Source organism: Brienomyrus brachyistius, chromosome 17, assembly GCF_023856365.1.
Source record: "Brienomyrus brachyistius isolate T26 chromosome 17, BBRACH_0.4, whole genome shotgun sequence".
Taxonomy (NCBI): Eukaryota; Metazoa; Chordata; class Actinopteri; order Osteoglossiformes; family Mormyridae; genus Brienomyrus; species Brienomyrus brachyistius.
Window position 1 is genome coordinate 15,116,233 of NC_064549.1, and position 19,511 is coordinate 15,135,743.

Here is a 19,511-nt window from a genome sequence, read left to right on the forward strand (position 1 = left end):
TGGGGGTTAACATAAAGCTCAGAAATGGGTGAGAGGGTGTTGGTCAAGAAGTGAAACATTCTGGGCTCCAGGAAGCGGTCTGACATTCAGGGACGTCCCGAATTCCTCCCCACTGACATGGCCTGAAAGTGCAAGCGGACCCGTCACACTTCACCGTGCCTGAAACACCCATTACAGTATGTTACAGACACCACACATTTTATGTGACATCACACCAAAGTCACCCATTTGCACAAATGAGCCCCAAACGACCACTCCAAACATGACTCCAAAAAGGCATTCAAAAGGCTATACATGACCCTCCCCTGTCAGGGCTGAACTTTATAATCCACTGGCAGAGGTTGGAGGTCAATGGGAGATAGGGAATGGGGGGGAGGCATGTCTTTTGTAAAAAAAAAAAAAAATAAAAAATCTGACATCCAATTTCAACTTGATTTATCAGTTTGAAGGTAAAATTGATAGGATGCCATTACCAGGCTGCACACTGTCCAGCAGAGCTGTATCAAAGCCTTTTTCATCTGGCTTTAGCGGCACAGATCAATACAACCCTATACTGTTTCAATTTGAGAAGTATTGATTTCCTGATGCCGGCTCAATACTGAGACGTTCATCATCAGGCGAGCATGAAATATGATGGCACGAGCATCCATGGTGATGGGTCCCGTCACGCCCCGCCGGGTTCCACGCGGCTCCAGCTGTCCGCCATAGCATCCCGCGCCTACTGCCCAATTAATATTTCCATTCGTGTTTCCCAATCACATGACCAACAGCCATTTGCCAGGAAGTAGTCGGATCCCATGACCTCTGGGGTCCCGGTGCCTCATATCCTATGTCCTACGGTTCTCCATACCACCGAGTGCAAAAACTCCCCAAGCAGAGAGTTGTGAGGATGGAGTGTAGCCTGACACCATCATACTACGACTACCCTCCAAGCCCAATGAGAGATGGCCATTTCTCTGCACCTCCACCCCAGCTGGGCGACAGCAGATCACAGACCAAACAGAGCTTCAGACACCAGCATTGCAAAGTACAGCTCTACAGAAAGTCTAACTTCAAAATGCTGAATTAAAATATTTACATCACCAGTGTTCTGAAAGCTATTCCTGGAACTCTGCACCTGATTACACATCACCCTGATAGTTCAGTTCCTTAATTATTCTTTGTGTTTCTAACCATTTAATTTTCAGCAATTTAAACGTAATCACCATCATTTTGATAGGCTGCATCTCGCATTAAATCGCACATGCAGTCAATCACACCTCACGCAGAGACAGACGTAATGGATGACCGCTCCAGCATGCCTGCAGGGACTATTTATATATATTTTTATTTATATATGTTTTCCCCAAGCGGCATAAATGGAGGAGTTAATGTAGCATTGAATAAGGCCGTGGTGCTCGACTGTAACGGAGCCTCGAGCTGCAAGGAATATTGGGTCGTTTGTCTTTTGGGATGGCCCCCGCCTGCAAGACCCAGGAGCCCGGCATTCATACAGACACACACACACACACACACACACACACACACACACAAACATTTAGTTAACCTTCCGTTCAATCCAAACAGGCCTCTGTCAGGTGCTGTCGACACACCCAGCCTGTGGTTATGTGCACCTGCAGCATCTGACGCAGCATGGGGGGGGGGTAAATGCGATTTGGCACCTGGCTACCAAAAGATGAGCTCCCAGTGCTAACTGCTTTATAATCACCAGTGGTCACACCAGGGGGGTCAAAGAAACAGCCCGGAATGGTCCGCCAGAATCACCTACGGCGGAAGGAAGGCCTTCGCGACCATGAGGCGCCAACGGCTACGACCTCGGTGGGCAAGTGAGATGGTGGCGGGGGGGGGTTGGGATGTTGTTGTCTGCAAACAAAGCAGCTTGTAAAATCCAGGACCCAAACGTACACTCACTCACTGCACTTACACCTATCGTGCTAATTACACAAAGATGATTCCATCCATCCATTTTCCAAACCGCTTATCCTACTGGGTCGCGGTGGGTCCGGAGCCTATCCCGGAAGCAAAGGGCACGAGGCAGGGAACAACCCTGGATGGGGGGCCAGCCCATCGCAGGGCACACTCACACACCATTCACTCACACATACATACACACCTATGGGCAATTTAGTAACTCCAATTAGCCTCAACATGTTTTTGGACTGTGGGGGGCAACCGGAGTCAAAGATGATTCCCTCATTTCTAATTCATTCCAACTGCTTTTCATTAATATTCTTTGCCACTGAATACATGGAACCAATCCTTTGATGACCTACCCTGGGAACACATGGTTTTTAACTTAGCTGTGGGCAGATCAGCCGCAGCACAGCAAGTATGCAAAGACCCCAGCTGTGCTTGCAGATAAAAGGCTGTCAACAGGCCATGATGACGGTCACAGTCATTACCTTCATGAACCTATCGTTCTGTTTTTATTACAGTGTAATATTAAATATTGGAATGTAATATTCAGTGGATGCCTAGTGCCCGCAACCTTCAAAAGTTTTTAATGCAAACTTTTAATCAAGAATTTAAAATGGATGAATAAATGACCAAATGAATGGGATGGCATTCCCATATAGAGGGTCCCTTGCCTCATGCCTGGTGCATGCTGGGATAGCCCACCACTGGCCCAGTATAAGTAGTTATGAGAATTGTATGGAGGGATGGATGGATGGATGGTGGGAGGTAGGGAGTAATTAAGTTAGCACCATGACAATCAGAAACCAAAAAGAGGCATGATTACTGCAAAGCAACACATGATTTTATACACAAGAAAATACGTGTAAATAGTGCTATCTAACTATCTAACATGGATGGGTTCTATAGTATAAGATAACAAAGCATTACTGTTTGGGAAGACTGGCTACGCAAGCGCTCTGCGCTCAGAGGAAGCAGCAGCACCGGCCCTGGCTGCTGCCCTGCACAATCTCAAGATTAAGCTGACAGATGAAATGTCAGGAAGTGAGAGCCACATTCAGAAGCCGGATCCCTGTAGCGTTTCGAAAGTGAAGGCCCCTCCCGCAGCTGCCCGCTGCTGAATGACGGCTTTGGCTCGCCAATCACTCTGCTTACGCTGAAAATATCAACATTTACCTCTGCATCTGACGGGGTCTCCCCTACCAAATCTGTACCGGCTGGGCTGGGCTGACTTAGCAAGGCCCAGGGGATGTTCAAACAGCATCCAGGTGCTCTGCCATCTTGGCCGCGCAGCGGAGGGGCCTAAAGCTGACCCAGGCTCTGGCCGCAAGTCTGACAATCACGCCAGCCAATCAGCAATCTCCTGGGGATTAAGGCGATCTGTGCCATAATTGAGTTTGCCGACCTGAAGCCTGACCCCGGTGAACGGCAAGAAAATTACATCCAACCGCTACTGTCACTCCTGCCATGCCAAGTGTGTGTGTGCGTGTGTGTATGTGTGTGGTGGGGGGGGGGGGGTAGTGTTCAGTCTGGATTCTCAATGCTTGCAGCTCTCTGGGCTGGCAAACCCCAGGTCGGCCCCGGGCCCTTACCTCTGCGACAGGGTCCCCTAGACCAGCCCCTTACCTCTGCAACAGGGTCCCCCAGATTGGCCCCGGGCCCTTACCTCTGCGACATGGTCCCCCAAGCCCCATGCTTGTTGGTCAGGATGTTGAGGATCTTCTGCTTCAGCTGATTGGCCGTCACATGGTCCCGGTGCTTGGCGGCGCTGATCAGGTGCTCACACATCTTCTCCTCCTCCTTCCTGTCCGCCGCATACTGGGCACAGTTCGACTATCAGTGGGGGGGGGGGGGGGGGGGGTTGCATTAATGGTTAAATTGTGAATAAGACTGTGTATGTGTGTGTGTGGATTAAATGTCCCCACAATTTGATAAAAAAAAAAAAACGTTATTTTCATTTTGTGAGGACCATTTTTTCAAAGATCAAAAAAGTAAAAATGCCAAAAGGCTCGTATTTTCTTTTGGTTAAGGTTAGGGCTGGGTAGGGGTTAAGGTCATCATGTTGGGATTAGAGTAATCTCTATAGAAATGAATGGAGAGTCCCCACAAAGATATAATTACAAATGTATGTATGTGTGTGTGTGTGTGTGTATATATCTCAATAAAAAAAAAACAAAAACAAACATCCTAGAAACCTATGTGACTCCTTTTGGATGTGAAGATACTCTGAAGGCTCTAAAGGCAATTTGCCTGCATTTACATGTGAATTTCAGAGTTGGGGGTATGGCTTTCTTGCTCCCCTCTGACTCACACAAAGAGGCTTAGGGGTGGGGGGCTAGGTTTTAGGAATTAGGTGAAAGGGACGCGTTAGATACATATACAAAAACGAACACTTTGGAGGCCCAAGACAAGCGTCAGGCAGTAAATCAAACCACCAACAGGAAGGTAACAGGAAAACTGTTAAGGAAACTGCACTCGCCAAGGTTAATGAAGTGCAGGGGACAGGCACGGCGGGAATAAATACGCGCCGCAAAAGCTGGCAGCAATTATCATCAATTTCACTTTAAAAAAGGAAAAAAAGACACAGGAATCAGTCATTTACTCTCTGCTATTTAGCCGATCCAGCAACTAGGATTTAATAGAAGAGGCAGCTGGTTAACTATATATACGAGGACGGCAATATTATCTATTTGTCATTATTACCTTGAACCTGAGCACTGTGAGGTCATTCATCACGCTTAAGGTGGGGAATGTCCTGTCAGCCATTTAGGGGAAACATTCACGAAGAGCCGAACGCTTTTTTTAGGAAATGAGCAGCGTGCGATGGGAGGGAGCAGAGGTTACATGAAAATACAACAGTGTGATTTGGGGATTGTTTTTTTTTACATGACGTTTGTGGAGGCTGCCGGAGGCTTAGAGGTCCCCAGTCAGAGGAAAGGTAATCTCGCCCGGCACATGTGAGCATCTCTGCAGCTGAAATAAGATTGTCTTATTGCGTGGCCTGGGGGGATTTCACCCCCACTACCCCCCCCCCCAATATTCAAAATCTAATTTGCTAACAGTAGCTGAAACTTAATTGAATTTCCTGCTTTATATTTGAATTCTGTCAGATATGGTACCTCGGCGGATTCTTCAAACGGTAGATAACTCAATCTCCACTTGTCATCTTCAGCGCGCCGAGCGCTGACAAATATCAAACATTATTTATCACTTAAAGGCATACAGGAGCTCGCGAGCATCATTGTAAAAACATCCTGACTGCCTCCCCCTCACAGCAGGGGGCGCTGTCAGATGACGAACGCCTGCTGTCACAGGGCAGCGGATTGGATGGCCCACATCCCCATTAACCAATGACCTCCCTGCACATCTCTCCTGGTTTATCTTGCAGGGTCAAGGGTTTCCGGAACGATCATATCGAAACTCTGCTTCCAGAGGGCTGTGCCTGCCAGATAAAAACCTCATCACTCCTCATCTCTGTCAGCTTACAGGAGAACTGAGCTGAGCTTACAGATGGTGCGGTGTGTGTGAGAGACAGGAGCTTCTGTGTGTGTGCGTGTGTGTGTGTGCAGACACACAGTGTCTGCCTACACGAACAGTCAACTTAATTTCATTAACGTCCAAAATCCCCACTGACAAAAATTGAAAATTCCTTTTTTCTGCCACTTTCTGATTGAAGAGCATAATGCTTTAATTGAGGGTTAAATTTCTCATGAGCTCCCCCCCCACCATTTCTGTGACAGTGTGTGTGCGTGTGTGTGGGGGGGAGGGGGGGGTCTGAGGCCTCCCCAGACCCCCAGATTCCATTAGCAGCATGCGTGCTTATTAAATCCCTGCATTGTCAGCTAATAACTGGGCCCCAACAGGAGACAAGGGAGGGATTACAGAACAATCAAAGGAATGTCCCAGTACGCATCTGCGTGTGATCCCACCACACCCCTGTCTGCATGTGGGGTCACTGAACTCCAGCAAGGTAAGGGGGCACACCAAGGAGAGGACAAAACAGATGTTAGTGAGAAGGAAGTCAGGAGACAGGGGAATGCTGGGTAAATATTAATTCTTGACAATTGTGTGCCCTTCATATCTTGTGGTGGTGAACCTCCCAGGGCAGGATCATTCAGAAATACCGAGATGGGAACATTTTAAGCACTAACTGCGTGCAGACGTCTCTCCAAGGAGCGGGAATGAGTACTGGGACGTGCCAGAATGGTAATAGCATACGCCGGTTAATCACTGAGACTGTGCATGCGGGGGTCACCCCCAGAGGTAAGCATGGGGGGAAGGTCAACCTTCGAGGTGAACATGGGAGGGGGGATGGGAGTTAGGTGAGCATAGGGGAGCCCCCCCCCGCCACGTGTAAGCCCCATGGTACACACTTGCTTGCCTGATGTGATGACTTAGTGCTGGGTGCCAGTCGGCATGGGACCCACCTCAAACTCGGCGTGCTTGTGCACGTCCTCGGCACGCTGCCGATTCAGGATGAACTCGGCCTCATTGGCCACGCGCACAATGTGGTCCTTCATGGCATGGCACAGGAGTCTAGAAGGGAAGCGGAGGTACGGGGGGGGGTACAGGGGGTAAACACACAGTCAATTCAAACCGCAGCTCTCAGCCGCCCACAGCTGCCCTGGGTCTGAATGTCTGCGCTGCTCATTTCCTGTGACATTAACTAAGTGGACTGAGATGTGTAATATTCCCACAGCAAAAAGAAAAATAAATAAAGGAAGAAAGGCAGAGAGAGATGGGGCCTTTCCAGTTGGCTGCCAAGCTTCCAAAGAAAGCGAGCTGCCCATCCAGAACCAACAACTTCCACGCCACACGCTCTTATGCATGTCCTTCCACAATAAAAAGCCTGCGTAAGGGCCAGGTCTTGGGAGTCAGAGGGAGAGCTATAATTTAGCTGTGCTCAGTGTGAATTCATGGCAATGCCTCAATGCACCTCAGCCCGTTTCCCACGATGCAGTGGGCCGAGCCTAGGGGTCCCGCCAGTTTCTGTGCAGTCTCTTGCGAAGCAGAGCCCTGCACCCTTCCGCCTTAAATTCACCAGTTACAGCCGACCCGGTTACCCAGTAAGTTTAAACAACCAGTCTAAATTTACATCTGGGGGGGGTCAGTGACCAGAAAACTAAAAAAGAAAGTATTGGGAATTCAGGTGGCCTGGGTCCTGACAATTTTTCTGCAGATGCGGTGTCCAAACCCACAGCGGGGCATCCTGTAAGCAACATTTAAGCCCCGACCCCACATCCACGCAGAACACGATACAGTAAACGTGCCATCGAGCTCACGGGTGGAGTCAGAAAGCAGCTAGGCCGATGCAGGGAGACGTAGAGGACTCAAGACAAAGGAAACAGGGGGTGTATATACAGAGCCGGCCACACAATGTTCTGAAGGTCCCAACCATGAGGACCTTTACCAAGGCTCTGAACGAGCAGGTCAGGCTTGAGGGCAGAGACATGAGTGGAGCAGGTGCAGCAACAGGGATATGGGTGGAGCAGATGCAGTGGCAGAGATGTGGGAGGAGCATATGGAGCAGTGGGGACGTGGGCGGAGCAGATGGAGCAGCAGGAACATGGGTGGAGCAGACGGAGCGGCAAAGACATGGGCGGAGCAGGTTGAGTGGCAGAGACGTGGATGGAACAGATGAAGAGGCGGGGATGTAGGCAGAGCAGATGGAGCGGAGGGAATGCAGGCGGAGCAGATGAGAGCCAGGGACAAGGGTGGAGTAGATGGAGCAGCGGGGATGTGGGCGGAGTAGATGGAGAACTGGACATGTAGGCGGAACAGATGGAGAGCAAGGGACATGCACAGAGCAGATGGAGCGGAAGGAATGTGGGTAGAACAGGTTGGGAGCCAGGGATAAGGGCGGAGTAGATGGAGCGGCGGAGATGTGGGTGGAGTAGATGGAGAGCAGGGGACGTGGGCAGTGCAGATGGGGGCAGAGGGCAAGTGGGCGGGCAGAAGGAGAGCCAGGGATGTGAGGGGAACTGATGAAGCAGCAGGGATGTGAGTGGAGCAGATGGAGCAGTGGGGAAGTGGGCGCAGCAGATGTAGCGACTGAGACGTGGGCGGTGCAGATGTAGTGGCTGAGATGTGGGCGGAGCAGATGCAGCAGTAGGTATGGGCAGCCACAGGCCTCCAGGCCAGCACCCTGGACAGCACCCTGCAGCAGGCCCGTGGCCTAGGGTGTGAGGTGGTGTGTGTGTGTGGGGATTGGCAGTGGGGCATTGCAACATATGGGCCAGCAGATGGGTTCAGTGTGAGCCGACCTAAATCCTTCCCACCAAACTGCGTGTCCGAGGCTCCGCACCCATGCTGAGCGTGCACACATGATGGCCCAGTCACTCCTCCTTCTCTCACTCATAGTTTGAGGTCACCTCTCACCCCCGTCCCTTACACTTCCCTGAGAAAGCCGTGTGCCCTATAGTAGTTCCTCGCCTTGCAGGGCCAATAGGATTTAGGCTAATCTGCGCGCCTGCGTTAATCCCCAGAGTCCGGAGAGGTGGCCCGAGGACAGCTGAGCGGCAGGCTGATTACAGAGATGGTGTAGCTGAGCTCTGCCCGTGCTACGACGCCGCTTACCTGCCCTCATTGATGAGCTCGATGAAGGCAAGGCCTGCATTCTTCTGGATCGAGTTCTGCCACTCCTGAAACAGAACGAAGACCTATCAAGCACCGAATGAGATTGAAGAACTGGAAAAATCCACCACACATGTTCATTTTTAGCCATTCAATAGCACAATAATAAGATGATAAAGATCGCTGGAGTAATTCTCCGCAAACATCATTACAGGGCAATAAACCAGTAATATAAAAACAATCATTTCTGCCTCAGATGTTAATTCAGTTTGCAACTTTTTACAGAGGTAAAATGAATGTTTAGCAGCAATAACTGCACAGGAGGCTGTGAGCTGTCACTGGAATGGCAGAGGAAAGCCACAGCTGAGACATCTCTGTCCTGCATAAATGTGATAGGCGCCCATTCAGGCAATAGATACTGACGTGAACCAGGCAGGATGAAAACCAGCATCCTGAGCCGATCGAACGCAGCAGAGACACAATAAAGACATGAATCCTGCTTCCCCTTAATGCAAGGTCTGATCTGAAGGAGACCCAACTAGATGCAACCTGATGTTTCCAGAGAGAAACCTTGCTTTACTACTTTGCAGTTGCTTAACGTGAGTTAATAAAAAAATATCCAACTTCAAAAAAACTGCAAGCCACTCTAGACAAGAACATATTCACTAAGCAGCTAAAAGTAATATTTATGTAACAAAACCAGAAAACAAGCTGTGTTTCAGTGCACCACCAGAGGGCAGTAGAGAGACTTCCCCCCATATAAAATAGCTGCAGCATCCTTGTTAATCAGTCCAGGTAAATGCTGGACTTACAGGAGAACAGTTCTGCTTATTGCACACACTATGCAGTATGTAATGTTGGACAGGGCCTGCTGCAATCCCCTGACCTGCCCTGAAAATGCAAACCCGATGCAGTTTCACAAAGAAGTCACAGATAATTTGAAACAGTGAGTTTTAATGTTGCCATCACTTCTAAAGCATTTGACACATCTCACTTATTTATACGGCTGAACATATACTGACAATTCAAGTTATAACTACATCAAAGGTACAACAGCTCTGCCCCCCGGTGGTAGAGCTCACATCCATATCTCTTAACCTCCAGCCGCCCCGAATGTAGTCATATAAGAGCATTGTTCAAAAGGATCCCGATAGTGGCCCCGCCTGAGATCATTTTTCGGTGAGCACCATAACTGCACGCTGTCTCCTTTATTCGCTTCCCTTTGATTCACCCAGCTTTAATGGCCACTAAACATTTGTGGAGTCTTGGCTCCAAGCTGTCAGCGGGAGCAGGGCCCTCTTTCATCTGCTGGCCGCGGCGCCCACATCTGGACATACTCGCCCGTAAATCCCCACAGCTCAGCTCCCTAACTCGTTCCGTGCGCTCGCACGCTTACGAGAACCAGGCCTATGTGACCTCTCAATTTGAGGCAGCGATCTAAAAGGGAGATGGCTTCTGCTGCTTACTCTGCTCCAACTAGCCTGAGACTGGGCAGAATGATTAAAATATGCAAGTTGACAGGCTATTTTCATTGGACAATTAACAAGATTGGCAGCTCCAGAAGCCAACCAAATTCAGCCTTTCTCTTCTAAGCGCAGGTCTCATTTCTGCCATGCATGCCAATAGGTGTCACTCAATAAGTAGATCCATGTCTGTGTACATATGAGCTTTATGTTTCACCAAATCTGCAATGCCATCTCAGGCTGTCGACACATATGGCTGAAAATGGCCACCTGGCACACAAAAGCTGATATGAAAGCCCACAGGAAAAATCCATTCAACCTCCCAATATTTTCCAACTATCCATCTTACTACTCCTTGAGGGTTGCTGTGAGCCTAAAACTTGCCCCAAGATGTAAAGGGCATGAGGCTGAGGACACACTGGATGGGATGCCTGTCGCAGGACACAAGGCAGGGAGTGACCCCCCCCCCCCCCACCGGAGGGATTGCCTGTCCATCACAGGACACATGGCAGGGGACGCTCTGGATGGGATGCAGGTCCATCAGAGGACACAAGGCAGGGGACGCTCTGGATGGGATGCAGGTCCATCAGAGGACACAAGGCAGGGGACGCTCTGGATGGGATGCAGGTCTATCAGAGGACACAAGACAGGGGGCGCCCTGGATGGGATGCCTATCCATCACAGGACACAAGGCAGGGAGCGACCCCCCCCCCCCCCCACCGGAGGGATTGCCTGTCCATCACAGGACACATGGCAGGGGACGCCCCTCCAGATGGGATGCCTGTACATCACAGGACACATGGCAGGGTACGCCCCACCCCCCCAGATTGGATGCATGTTCATCACAGGACCCAAGGCAGGGGACGCCCCCCCCCCCCAGATAGGATGCCTGTCCATCACAGGACACAAGGCAGGGGACGACCCCCCCTGGATAGGATGCCTGTCCATCACAGGACACAAGGCAGGGGTCACCCCACCCGGATGGGATGTCTGTCCACCACAGGACACAAGACAGGGGACGCCCCCCCATATGGGATGCCTGTCCATCACAGGACACAAGGCAGGGGACACCCACCTGGATGGGATGCCTGTCCATCAGAGAACACAAGGCAGGGGACACTACCCCCGGAAAGGATATCTGTCCATCAGAGGACACAAGGCAGGGGACGCCCCCCTCCCCCATATAGGATGCCTGTCCATCACAGGACACAAGGCAGGGGATGACCCCCCTGTATGGGATTCCTGTCCATTTCAGGACACAAGGCAGGGGCTGCCTCCCCCCTGGATAGGATGCCTGTCCATCACAGGACACAAGGCAGGGGGCGCCCTGGATGGGATGCCTGTCCATCAGAGGACACAAGGCAGGGGACGCTCTGGATGCGATGCCTGTCCATCACAGGACACAAGGCAGGGGACGCTCAGGATGGAATGCAGGTCCATCACAGGACATAAGGCAGGGGATGCTCTGGATGGGAAGCAGGTCCATCAGAGGATACAAGGCAGGGGACGCTCTGGATGGGATACAGGTCCATCAGAGCACACAAAGCAGGGGACGCTCTGGATGGGATGCAGGTCCATCAGAGGATACAAGGCAGGGGACGCTCTGGATGGGATACAGGTCCATCAGAGGACACAAAGCAGGGGACGCTCTGGATGGGATGCAGGTCCATCAGAGGACACAAAGCAGGGGACGCTCTGGATGGGATGCAGGTCCATCAGATGACACAAGGCAGGGGACACTCTGGATGGGATGTAGGTCCACCAGAGGACACAAGGCAGGGGACACTCTGGATGCGATGCCTGTCCACCAGAGGACACAAGGCAGGGGATGCTCTGGATGGGAAGCAGGTCCATCAGAGGATACAAAGCAGGGGACGCTCTGGATGGGATGCAGGTCCATCAGAGGACACAAGGCAGGGGACGCTCTGGATGGGATGCAGGTCCATCAGAGGACACAAGGCAGGGGACGCTCTGGATGGGATGTAGGTCCATCAGAGGACACAAGGCAGGGGACGCTCTGGATGGGATGCAGGTCCATCAGAGGACACAAAGCAGGGGACGCTCTGGATGGGATGCAGGTCCATCAGAGGACACAAGGCAGGGGACGCTCTGGATGGGATGCAGGTCCATCAGAGGACACAAAGCAGGGGACACTCTGGATGGGATGCAGGTCCATCAGAGGACACAAGGCAGGGGACGCTCTGGATGGGATGCAGGTCCATCAGAGGACACAAGGCAGGGGATGCTCTGGATGGGATGCAGGTCCATCAGAGAACACAAGGCAGGGGACGCTCTGGATGGGATGTAGGTTCATCAGAGGACACAAGGCAGAGGGCACCCTGGATGGGATGCCAGTCCATCAGAGGACACAAGGCAGGGAGCGCCCTGGATGGGATGCCAGTCCATCAGAGGACACAAAGCAGGGGACACTCTGGATGGGATGCAAGTCCATCAGAGGACACAAGGCAGGGGACACTCTGGATGGGATGCAGGTCCATCAGAGGACACAAGGCAGGGGGCGCCCTGGATGGGATGCAAGTCCAGAGGACACAAGGCAGGGGACACTCTGGATGGGATGCAGGTCCATCAGAGGACACAAGGCAGGGGACGCTCTGGATGGGATGCAGGTCCATCAGAGGACACAAGGCAGGGGACGCTCTGGATGGGATGTAGGTTCATCAGAGGACACAAGGCAGAGGGCACCCTGGATGGGATGCCAGTCCACCAGAGGACACAAGGCAGGGAGCGCCCTGGATGGGATGCCAGTCCATCAGAGGACACAAAGCAGGGGACACTCTGGATGGGATGCAAGTCCATCAGAGGACACAAGGCAGGGGACACTCTGGATGGGATGCAGGTCCATCAGAGGACACAGGGCAGGGGGCGCCCTGGATGGGATGCCGGTCCATCAGAGGACACAAGGCAGGGGATGCCCTGGATGGGATGCCAGTCCATCAGAGGACACAAGGCAGGGGATGCCCTGGATGGGATGCCAGTCCATCAGAGGACACACACAATCACACAGTATGGGCAGTTCAGAGATGCCAGTCAGCCTAAAAGCTTGCAGGAATGCAGGAAGTCAGAGCACATGAAGGAAGTCTGTAAGACACGGGAGGAGCATGCAAACCCCAGACACACAAAGCGGAGACATATAATGCCCCAACTCTCGGGTGTGAGCCAAGCAGTACCCCCCCCCCCCCCCATGTCACCCAGTAATACCTGCATAATAATGCGACTGGCATTATGACTGGGTGTTGCTGAAGCTGATGACTTCACTGCTGGTGATGCCTGCACTAACAGCATGGCTCCCCATCGGCTCCCTTTTTTGCGCTGACAGGTGCCCTTGTGCTCTAGGGCTCTCCCAGGGAGGTCAGTGCTGGTACCAGCACTGGGACTGATGGGATCGGCCCAGGAAGGCTGGCCCCACTCAGCCTCCACAAAGACATCACCCCCAATCTCCGATTTCACTCCCATTGCCGGCGATCAATAAGCCGGACAGGGTTTCGTCCCAGAGGTGGCTAATGGCAGGAACCCTGGCAGCCTCGGTAACGCTATCCCCGCGATTAGGGACTGGGCAAGGGGTCCATGCTGCAGTACATCCAAGAGCTGGGAGCAGACAGCATTGCGGAGACACTGCTCTGCGTGTGGGGGGGGGGGGGAGCTTGACATACGTGGGGAGCTTGAGTGTACGTGTGGACAGCCATGCTGCTGTGGATCTTCCACTTTGGATGTCGCCCCCTTTGTGGGGGGGGGGGGGGGGGGCTTGCATCTCTTCACTGCATGAGCAGCCCCTAATGCTTCTCTGATGGGTCCTACAGCAGGTATGTCGTGTATTTCCTCCAGCGGTGTTTTGGGCGCCTCACAGGGCAGGGCCGCCTTCACCCGTCTGTGTCTTTGGCCGGAGCTCATGCTACGAGTCAGACACACTGAGACAGTCTGTGACGGGTGTGTCGGCTGGCTAGGAACTGCCCTTTCTGTAGGACTGTTAATGTTTCTCAATGCAATCATTCTTGCATAGCGGTTCATTATGCCGGTATGGAGCTGAGAAACCATTTCAAAATCATTTTTTTTATCTATGCATTGTTTATTATTTATTGTTTATTCTGGTTTACGGTTGGATCAGGGGCGACTATGAGAACCTTTGCTGCAGAAACACTGATTTGTTGCCTCTAGCAGAAGCTCTATGGAATACTGCTAGGCTTTCCTTTGCATTACATGCAATAAGCAACAGAAGATAGCAGCACCAGACGCTTGTTGTACTGTAAGAGTGTCTGGCTGAATCCGACCATGTCCTTGTGTTTCCATCAGCTGAATAACTGTAACTGCTACAGCTATCAACAGCCATTGTAAGGGTGCAGTAACACAGCTACAGTGAACCTCGATTCAAGCATCCAAATCATGCCAATGTTAAATGTACTGGTAATTTGATATTGCCTATCAATGTCCATAAGTCTGTAATGTGTCTGTAGTCAACAATGGCCGGTAGACTACATATCCCATCATGCCACGTGGCACCATGATCTGATCTTAGCAATGATATTCTAGGACAGGGTTTCCATTAACCTTCCTGCTATTTGACTGCAAATGTTGGCCTTTGCTCCCATTGAGTCTTAATTGTTTCTTGAATTATTAGAGTATATGCAGGGTCCATTTACACAAACAAACCTGTTCTTATTTTAATGGTTACATATGATCAACTAACAAGTACTTTTATAAAGATTTTGCTATTCAAGATTTGCAAAGACTTTGTCTTTACACAGATTTGTTACTCAAAGTGAAAAAAATTGGTCTTCAAACATTTAGTCTGACATAAAGTGACCTGAGCTGTTCAGAGTCTCAGTGATTAATCTCGCTCAGCTGGAATAAAGTGTCCCACACGAAGTAGGAGTAAGAAGCTGAGCTGGGGAGGGAATGTCAGGGCTTGGATCAGAGCGAGGTCTCACCTGTGAGCAGAGAAGCATGACCAGCTCCACCACAGACGTGCTGGACTTCATGCACACCAGACCTGCAGGGACACAGAGCGCAGGTGAGGGTCACGACATGTACACACACACACACACACACATACATGCACCTGTATGCTTACCCATAACAACATGCCTTCTAACACATACTGAGCTGGCAGATACCAAGCCAAGAAAGACAGAACAGGACAACTGGGAACAGAGTTAAGAACCGGGCTGTCACATGAGAGGGCACTAGTATACGGTATGGTACTGTACTGTACTATCCCAGAAAGAATAATCTGGATTCCAGAATTTTGTGGCCAAGACAAGGATTTACAGTTCATCATTGGTGAAATGTTTCCTTTGACTTTAAAAGCGCATCTGAATATAAAGGGGAATACAGATTTACATTCACACATGAGACGACAATAACCTTTACATTTGACACAAGAAGCATTTTCCACACAATAACATGACACAGGTCCAGTGGAGCAGCCATCTAGTGTGGTGCTCTGAAGGTCACAGGGCGTGTAAAGATCAGGTCATGTCAGGCTCAGTATGTCTGAAGCTACCATCTCCACACACAAAAGTCAGAGGCTTTTTTAGTTTTACAAGTACATTTTTAACAGTACATAGGAAATAGGCAAAGGCTCAGCCAGGTATCAAACACTGTATGCCACTGGCGGGATCCATACACCTCTCTGCTGTTTATTTTACGGCCGAATGTCCACTGCTTCGCCTGACTGGCTGAGGAGGTGACGGATCATTTGCCTGCTTGGTATACCGGGTAGCCTTGCCTTCCTGATAGGGCATCAATGGAACTTTAGCCAGCACAGTGGGACTAATGGCTCTACTCACTCATAAAACTAAGAGGGATGCTAGTAATGATGAGTCAGGGAAATACTGCTAAACCAGTGGCAGATAAAGCCGTACAGGTATATGTTTGCATAAATGTAGCTCTAACACCTTAAAACATCTGCTCCACACAAGTTACAATAGATCAGAATTTATAGTGATATCCCTGTCAAACTGATAGCTGGAGACTGGGCTGTTCATCAACAAGACTGGCTGATTTTCGTGAGGAAAGCCATATTCCACTCATTGTAATGCAGCAGTTGTAAAGCACTGTGGTCCCGTTAGCCACATTTTGGCATACACCAATTCAATTTGCACACAGGTACACAATATTACTGGGCACTGGATTCCTTGGTTGCCATAAAATATTTTAATGCCTTTAAGAATATGGTATAAAGCTTTTTCCCCATTTAGATTTTCCAGTGGAAAGCCAGTTACACTTAACAGGCTGTCTCAGATTTTTGGCCTACGGAATATATTGTATAAGCATTATGTACTATGCATACCAAGAAGGACACAGCATATGGATATATATGTAAAAAATGCCCCATGCTTACTGAAAAAGCAGCCACAAACTACTGGTTGATCAGTCATGCAGCCTCAGTCATACAGACACATAACACACACATACACAGTATATATAGAGAATATACACACGCAGACAGTATATATATACAAAACATACACACACAGACAGAGGCACCGGCTTGAGTGGCGCACAGGAGTGTTGTGTCGCATTAGTAGATAGGTAAGTCAGACATGCATGCATGCAGGCTTTCACACACACGCAGACGGTGACATAACGAGAAGAGAAGCAGGTGTGAAAAGCTTATTCGTGGTGGTGCTGTTGGCGACGCCGATGTCCACTTCGATATTCCTCAGCGAGCATTAATGACATGGCGGCTCCCCTGAGTGCCAGCGTGGGCGCCGGGGGGGGGGCTCATTATAGTCGGTGTGCTGCAGGGTGTTGCCGCGGTGCTATTTTTTTCCCCCCCTGTGCCGAAGGAGTGGCTTGTTGCCATGGTTTTGAGGATGAAAGCAAAACGCATCAATCAGCCAAGGGATACGGGGTGTAACAAAACGTGAAGATGGTTGGTGGATGAAGGGGGAGAGAGCGACCCCCGCACCTCGAAATGGTGGTGTGGTTCTAAAGCAGGGAGTGCTGTCCTTCAAGCAGACCTCACACAAGCCGATGGCATGAAGCGAACAGGTTGCAGCTCCTGTCGGCTGGCGATTTCGGCCCCCCCAATCCCCACGGTGCTGATCCGATATTCACAACTCTAGTTCACCTTGGTCCCAAACGCGTGGAACCCTGCGGACGCCTTGTTTGCGGGAGTTTGCCTGCCGTTCCTGTTGTTAAGTGAGGAATGGCTTGAACCATTCACACATGCCCTGCTTGAGCATGTGCAGGAGGACACGACTCCCGCCCGCCAAATAGCCCACTTCCTGTCCTCCCACCTGCAGGGCAGCCGATAAGTCAGCTGCCCTCTGACACTGCCGTTCAGGGGCAGGATGGGGGGGCAGGTCAGCCTTCTCCAGCTCTGACGGGTTAAAATAAATGCCCCCATTCTGGTGCATGCTGGTGGGTGGGTCTGAGAGCCACATCAGGAAGTGACCTCACAGGCCCCCCACAACGGGGCCAGTGTTCACAGTTCTGCTTGCTTCAGGATGGGACCTTGGCTACATGTCCAACGGGGGAGGCGGGCAGGGGGGAAAAGGGCATGACCCCTGCTAACTCAAGCATGGAATGGGCAGTGGGGTAATTACCGCTAAATGGGACACCCCCCTCCCCACGCCACAGCGTTACATTTTAGCAGAGTTCAGAGATGCGTGGAGAAACAATGGGTCCTCAGTATGCACCCCCCCACCCCCTGCAGCCAGCCCCCAGTCTCTCATTTTCACTTTCACCATGCTGACAGGGTCCTGATCCAAGACTACAACACGGAGGGCTTCTGAAACAGAGCAGACCAGAGCCTAGCAGGTGTCTCCAGGGACGCTTGTGTGGGGTTACAAACATCAGTTGTCCTCGCAGGTGATTTCTCAGCTGTCTGGATTTCGAAGCCAACATCGAAAACACAGCGTAAGGTGCGCTTAGAACATGCCAGGTCCCACCTGTCAGGAAACACGTTACGTGATGCAACCTCACCGCAGGCAAGTGGGGGTGTAGGGGCTTCTTAGCTGAGGGTCTGCAGTAAATCCACACTTTACTGCTTAATTTTGCTTGAACATATTACAGGTTTATCAAATAAATAACAAACCAACAAATAGAGGAGATTCTTGAACTACATAAGTAATGTGTTCCACAAATCAAATTTTACGTTAGTCGCATTTACCCGCCCAAACCCATCCATGCCTTTCTCATACCTGCTTAGTCTATGCAGGGTCACTAGGGGTTTGGAGCCTATCCCAGGAGCAATGTGCACAAGACAGTCAATTACTGAGGATGGGGACACCAACTAGGGGTGTAAAGATGCACTGATGCATCGTGAAGAATTGATTATTAAGGTACCGATTCAATCCATTGATCTGTAACATCAGAATGGATTTTAGCCAGTGAAATAAAGATTCTCCTACTTCTGGGTTGCACGCTCTCATGTTCACATGCTGCAGGTAGATGTGCAAAGTAGCAGCGCAAAAGTAGCAACATCTGAGCTGAAGGCACAACTACTACAAAAATGGAGATGACTGCATCAGACAACCAGATGTGGAGGACGAGGGATTTCGCCGGCTCATTCACCACTCAGAGGTCTCAAAGTACCGGACTGTGACATGCTTAGAATTCATTATTAAATCTGGCCCACAGATTGATCTTTCCTTTTCCACAGAATAAAAATAATGCAATGTCATCCCACTAATCTGTACCGGCAGGTTTGCCAAGTTTCATCAGCAGCAGGATAGCGCCTTGGCGCCGTGCGGTTCTACGTAAGTCGCAAGCTGCCTGTACTCAGAACATTCCGCCTTCCTGCGTCTGGCTCACGCTGACTGAAGCGCGAGTATCTCTCCGCATGTGCTGTCAGGAAGTGCACAGGCAGGCTGAACTGCCATCAAACTGCTCGCCAAACTCGGCGACTCTTTCCAAATGACAACAAGACGAGGGAGAGTGAAAAAATAGGGCTACCATGCCTGTGAGTGGAAGCACAAAGCAGAACACGGTGCTGTGTGTCCTAAGAAAAAACATCTCTGTGAGATTCCACAGTCTCAGGCACTGAGAACGTCCAGTAAGACGCCGTCGATGCTGCAGATGGGAGAGGTAACCGCTGGACCAAGGGTGTCTCTTTACGGTGGAGTTTGAGGGTGGGGTGCTTAAAAGCCCCGTGGGGTCAAGCACAAATCTGCAAAAGATCATCCGATAACAGCCCGGAACGGCCCACCTAGCAGACTGTAAGGGGAGGGACATGGGCCACACCAAAAGAGACAGAAATGGAGGTGGAGGTGGAGATGACAAGGAGGTTGATTTAATTAGCGAGGCAAACAGGTCAGGGGTGATGTTTAGGGGGATTCTGGGAAATCCTGTGCTGGGGGCAGGTAGGCTCTCTTCAGATCTGCTTCTCAGCAGACAGGGCAGCAGGACGCAGACGGGGGGGGCCAGATAGAGAAAGAGGAAGCGGCTTACAGCACCTGTACCTTCAATGAGCAGCTCCTGGCCGTGGCTGCCCAGCAGAGTACGCGACAGGAAGGGTGCGAAGTCCACGAAGATCTCCCTTAATAGTGGGGCCACCTTCTCCAGGGCGCGTTCTAGCTTGGTGGTGATGCTGCACGG

At 50.8% G+C, this 19,511-nt stretch overlaps 1 protein-coding gene across 1 annotated transcript in view; it reads right to left on the bottom strand.

The window, feature by feature from the left end:
• The window catches only part of nbeab (neurobeachin b), a 231,740-nt gene that overhangs the window by 90,510 nt on the left and 121,719 nt on the right, over nt 1–19,511 (bottom strand). Inside the window, exons 33-37 of the mRNA XM_048980718.1 lie at nt 19,376–19,503; nt 14,894–14,955; nt 8,491–8,555; nt 6,342–6,450; nt 3,581–3,747 (exon numbers count right to left, since the gene is read on the bottom strand). Coding sequence (XP_048836675.1) covers nt 3,581–3,747; nt 6,342–6,450; nt 8,491–8,555; nt 14,894–14,955; nt 19,376–19,503 — 531 coding nt within the window. The remainder of the gene's footprint in view (nt 1–3,580; nt 3,748–6,341; nt 6,451–8,490; nt 8,556–14,893; nt 14,956–19,375; nt 19,504–19,511) is intronic.